The 6000-nt window shown below is 35.3% G+C and overlaps 1 protein-coding gene across 2 annotated transcripts in view; it reads left to right on the top strand.

The window, feature by feature from the left end:
• The first annotated feature begins 2910 nt into the window (after positions 1-2910).
• kcnip4a (potassium voltage-gated channel interacting protein 4a) overlaps positions 2911-6000 on the top strand; it is a 240879-nt gene continuing 237789 nt past the window's right edge. The window contains exon 1 of one of the 2 annotated variants that reach the window (XM_077201931.1): positions 2911-3088. In XM_077201931.1, coding sequence (XP_077058046.1) covers positions 3019-3088 — 70 coding nt within the window. In that variant the 5' untranslated portion in view covers positions 2911-3018. The remainder of the gene's footprint in view (positions 3089-6000) is intronic. The other variant, XM_077201934.1, reaches the window with a different exon arrangement.

Below are 6000 nucleotides of genomic sequence, written 5' to 3'. Positions count from 1 at the left end.
CACTAATATATATATATATATATATATATATATATATATATATATATATATATATATATTGTGTAGCTGGGGCCGAGATGGGTCTTGTGCATGTTGCCCACTTGGGTCCCACCTAGTATTAAGTGCAATCCTACATGAAATTCTTCTGGGCAATTAACATGGGGCCATTATGTAACCCGTGGAAAATCTCACATGACCCCATTTTTCAACCCATTTCATACCCATATGGACCCCACATACAAATGTTGGCTGGTGTGTGTGTGTGTGTGTGTGTGTGTGTGTGTGTGTGTGTGTGTGTGTGTGTGTGTGTGTGTGTGTGCGTGTGCATGTGGGTGTGTGTGTTTAAATCCATAGTAATTGGATTTAATCCATGGTATCATTTTAATTATTCATAGAGAGACCAATTGTAAGGCAATGGTGACTTTGTTAGCGAAATTATATTTGTTTCAACCTACTGTATATTACTTTTGTAGATTTAAAAATGTAATATATATTATATTATATTATATTATAACACATCTGCTGCCAGGGACAACCGCAAATTATTTGATTTTCATTTAGGATGGCAATTACCGTAAACCTTCAAATAATAGCCCGGGCTTTTATTTTCCCAAATCTTCGAACTGGGCGTCTATATGAGACAGGTCTTTATAATTTAGTGTTGAGATGTTGTTCATTGAGATGTTGTTCCTAGAGTCTCTAATCTCGAAAAAAATCCAAATGCTGCACGTGAAACTGCGGTCTTCCGAACTTTTACTATCGTGTCAATTGATTTTGAATAATATGCGCGAAGGAGAGCAAGACAGTGCTCGTGTTGTTTGAAGACGTAAGTGTGCGCGCGCGCGCCCTTTATTTACCCAAACCTGTCGCCACACCAGGCGTGTAAAAGAGACAGGTATCTATTTGGGACTCGGCTATTATTTGAAGTTTTACGGTATCTCTAGCTGAATTTGACCAACTTGTCCGAGCGTTTGGAGAGCCAGAAAGGTTAAATGAGCATGTTTGAGTGAAATAACATCTAATGCTATTTGAAAGATTTCAAGTCAGCTGCTTGCATCTCGTTCACATGTGTTTCCCTCAATGGCATGTCCACATTAACTCCCATATTCTGCGTATATGCCTCAGTCCTCAGTTACGTAAGCTCATCACACTTGCTCAGACATTATCTTCTTAGTCTCCAGGCTACATTCTCTTGTACGCACTTATACAGTAGCCTACAGTCAAATGTGGGATGGAGTCAGTGAATTACTGCCTTCAGCAAATGGAGCTAAATCCTTCTTTATCCTCTTGCCTGGATGACATAAAGTTTGTCTGGATGCTTAATTTCTCCTGTGAGGAGTTTTGCCCTCCTACGTGTTCGCCAACTCCTCATTTCCTTTCACCAGCATTTCATTATCACAGCTTGGGTAGTAGACATTGATTGCTGATGTTTAATTTATTATGTTAATTATGGTTGCTGGAAACAGCTTAAAGTGATGATGATCTTAAACTGATGGAAAATTTCTAATATACAAATATTGTTCGATCATTATTATTATTATTACAATAGAATAATGTTAACTGGTAAAATAGTGAAGGTATATTCCAGAGACTGCTTAAACGCCAGTTATTGCCATTCGAAACGCTGTCAGCATTGTCAAATCCCATCTGCTGGATTCTGAGCTGTCTTTTTAGATTTATTTTTTTCCATTCTCTATGAAACAGTAAATCAAGCTTCAGTGTGGCAGTGTGTTCTCAGTACTGCCAGTTCTGAGTAGCAAGCCTCAAACTGAAAAGGCATAGTGGTACGGTATATATGCTATATTATGTTAGATCAAAATTCTAGTTCAGTGTAAATGTTACTGCTGGATCATACAATATACAGTGGCACCCCAAAGTATTTGGATACTGAAAACCCACTGTATGAATTTTATTGCATTAGATCAAAATGTTGAAACATGTCCTTTTAAACTAGGGTTAGCTCACCCCAAAATTAAAATGACATAATTTATTCACCCTCAAGACATCCTAGGTGTATAGAACTTAATTTATTCTCTTTATACTTTTGAATACTTTTTATTAACTGGTCTAAAGTGTGAATAGCAGAATCCCCATGTGTTTGACAAAAATCGGTGTGGTGTGTTGTTATTAATATTTTGTCAAATCCCATTTTGTTTTCTTTTTACAAAACTGTTTGAGTTTAGCACAATAATTGACCGAAAGAGTAAAACTTACAGTTATTTTCGTCACTTAGTAAACAGATCAGCCATTTAGATTGATATCACCACGTTATATCCTGTCAAATCAAACTTGAAATGGCCTGAAAACATGATGACTGTGGGGTTTAGTGAGCAATCAACTTGGTGAAATTAAAGATTTATCTTGTGTCTGTGACCAGCAGTGTTTGATCCGAAAATAAGTTGACTATTAAAAAGAACAGCTGAACTTCAGTTCACAAATAACATACTGTTTAAATTGTTGCTGCCTTTAGTTAGACCTATTATTATGGAATAAATATAAAAATGCTTAAAACACTAGCTTGATTTATATTTGGTTTTAATAAATAGAGCATGAATTACATTTTTAATGTAAAAATACAAAATAGAATTGTATTGTTTATGTAATTTAAGGTTGCCTAATATTTAACCAGGAAAATGAGACAACATCAAGTGTAGCTGGGACATGAATTTACATTTGATTTATTTTTTTTTAAAAAACTGTGAGGGCTGCAAGCAATGCATTTGATTAAAAGCACTTAATTTCACATCAACATGATTTGTAATTTAAAAAAAAACAATACAGAAAAAAATTAAGTGGGTCTTTTAAAAAAAATAGCCCTTTTAAAAAGTTGACTACCCATATAAAAACAACACTGGCCGCGAGAGCGCGCCTGACCGGTGACGCGCATCCTTACTGCATCAGATCAGACAGCATCAGCTGAAGTTGTTTAACGCTGAACAGAAGCGCAACAGTCACAGTCTGCCCCTCATAAGTGCGCTACACACGGAGAGAAAACTCGAAACAAAGACTATTTTTACAATGGAGAAGAATCTCGACAGCATCTCATCCCGAGTGGACTCGTCAAGTTCGTCGAGTGGTAGGACTAAAGGTGCATGAATCATGATTATTCTCTCGCGCACCTTTACATTTTCTCATGCATGTTTCGCATGTAAGTTTGGCAACCTAACGGTCATTTGTGTACTTTTGCCGTTCTTTGAATGAGAGGTTTTTTAAATTTTATTCCAGCTGCTGATACAACGAGTTGGGCAATTCAGACTACCTCTTACTTTACTTTGGCCATAAATTTGAAATATAGGCTATTTATTTATTTATTTATTTATTTATTGTCATGACATCTAGATGAAAATCGTGATATTGTAGCTTAAGTTCATGCTTTAAGCTGTGTTATACGTTTGAGAGTAACTATGGGCTTATGTGAGCGGTTGTGTTTTAAACATCAAGGTTTGTTCACTGTCGACATTTTATAGGTCGTGTTTCAGCATATATTGTTTTTATAAAACCCATCCTTGGAAGCAGCCAAGCAGGTGGGATGAAACTGCCTGCGGACACAATCCCTGAGAATGTTTAAAAAAAAAAAAAAAAAAACTTTCTCCTCTTACTAAACTACAAATCTTCAATATTTATAGAACCTTATGGGCTTTTCCAGCACTTGCTGTAAATCCAGCACTAAATTCTTTTATGTCGATTTCGATTATTAATGTAATATTAATACCTCTTCTGTCAAGAACACTATTATTTTATAAAGTATATAGCCATTTAACCGAGAACCTTTCCGATAAAATCTGCCTTCATTATATAATTGACTTTTGGCATCCCAATGTGACTGTAAAGACACAACCGCATTAATATTGTGTTGCTGATGGTGGAATGACCTCAAGCACATTGGCACTTTGTGCAAACCTGGAAAAATGTTAATTTCCCATTATCTTGCGTAGTATAAAAAGATGATATCCTCACAGATCACTGATTTCTTTGCAATATTAATGACAGAACAATTGCGGAAAGCATGGGATGGTTATCTCTGCAGTAACAGGATTTGTACTTATGGTTTGTTTTCCAATAGTGACTTTTATCCCCTGCTAGAGTCCATGTGTTCTGTATGACAAAGTAGCCTATGTAAAGCTTGTTTGTTTAAATGGAAGGAAATAATTTGATTCAGTACACAATTACTTACATTTGCTCGTTTACTTCACAAACAAGTTATACTTAACATAGACAAAGAGAATAATTAGCATTTTTATTGCAAGGTGATGATCTTTAAATCTTGAATCTGGAATGGCATTAATGTGTTCGCTCTCCTATAATGGATCTTAACATTCACGCTTTGAAATTTCAAATTCAGGCAGGTTTATTACCATTATACAGAAATATTGTGTTTAGAGTGCTTTCAAGGGTAATGCCATTTAATCTTGTCTTTTAAGGTGAAATTCTTACAGCTGCTACAGATTATTCTTGTGAGAAAAGATAATTATTGCCGGCATTAGTCAAAGGTTAACAAGGATGAGGGATATTCAAATGAATGTGAACTATTGTCTGATGCCATTAAATGATTTTATGTATTTGTGAATATTTGAGCATTTATTTTAGTATAATATCATGACAAATAATATTTTAGACATATTTCTAACTACATCATTGCCCAGTGTGAAAAGTGAATTAGTTGATAAGAGTAATTTAAGTGTATGTTTACTCGAAAACGATGTACTTAAAAATGGAAAAAAATGTCCTTTGCTTTTTTCGTGAAGAGACGACAGTGTTGTAAAAGCGATCTTCATTTACAAGGATCCGCGAAAGCTAAAAACGCTTTATGCTGCCAGGCCAGTAGTTGGCGATGTTATTTTGTAAAGAAACACTACACGCCTGTAGACACATATTACACATGTGCATGATGACACAGTTTTTACAAATATGCGTGTTTGTTTACAACGAGTTTGTTTATATGAGAAAATAACGGCATCGTTTTCAAAAACTTGCACTTTGAAACCCGTTTTCAAATGTTTGCGTTTTCAGGCCCCCAAAACGCCATTGTCGTGTAATCGAACAGCCAAGACGCATTCAAGTTTTACGTTTTTAGTTTAAAACGGTCATGTAAACGGCCCCTTAGACACCTTTAGCTTTTGTAGAAATGTTTTAAAAAGCTTTAAATAAAAAAAATGATGTACAAAAAAGGTTTTTGTTATCGACTTGCTCTCATGTTCCAATCTTTTTCTGCTACAATTCTTCTGTGGAACACAAATAGAATTTTTGAAGAATCTTCATGCGCTATTTTTGCGTCCACACCTAATGTATGATATTCTGTTTATACTAAGCGCGTGCTTGTCTGTCACTTATATACTCAAATACAAATACTTAAATACTCAAGCTCATTCCAGCAGGATTGATTCTGATTGGCTGTCTATGTTTTTATCATCCATCAGCTGGATAAAATCATGCTCAAAGTGATTCCAACAATATCGTTTCTCTGTGCTGTTATGGTTATGTGCTGTGTTGTTATGGTTAACTATACGTATATCTTTATAGTTATCTATCTTGGTGTGAATGGTAGTTCGTACAGCTCTTGCAATATATTTTTAGTCTTCTGAAACCATATGATAGAGTCAAGTGAGGAACTGACTGAAATATAAGCCATTCTTCACAGAATCTTTTTGTAGCTCTCTCATCTCATTCATTATCCTGCATATTCAAATGTCCTCAATGACTTAAAACCAGGTATGATTGGACAGGGCGACTTTTTTGGGGGGGGGGGATCTGAACATGATTAAAGGGAAAAATCTCTATGGGTTATTGGTGGAAAAGAGCTGCGTGAAGATTCTTCAAAATATATCCTTTTGTGTTTTATGGGGGAAAATAACATTCAGATTGAAAATAACATGAGGGTGAGTAAATAATGAAATATTCCTTTTTAGGAACTTGATATAAAGGACAAAAACATGCAAAATTGCTCACATTGATCATGCAGAGAAAGCAAACTGGCACAAATAAGAAGACCGTGCGTGCCAG

Source organism: Siphateles boraxobius, unplaced genomic scaffold (genome assembly GCF_051911475.1).
Source record: "Siphateles boraxobius isolate OS27281-9 unplaced genomic scaffold, OSU_SipBor_1 48, whole genome shotgun sequence".
Taxonomy (NCBI): Eukaryota; Metazoa; Chordata; class Actinopteri; order Cypriniformes; family Leuciscidae; genus Siphateles; species Siphateles boraxobius.
This window is presented reverse-complemented; position numbering and strand designations above follow the sequence as displayed.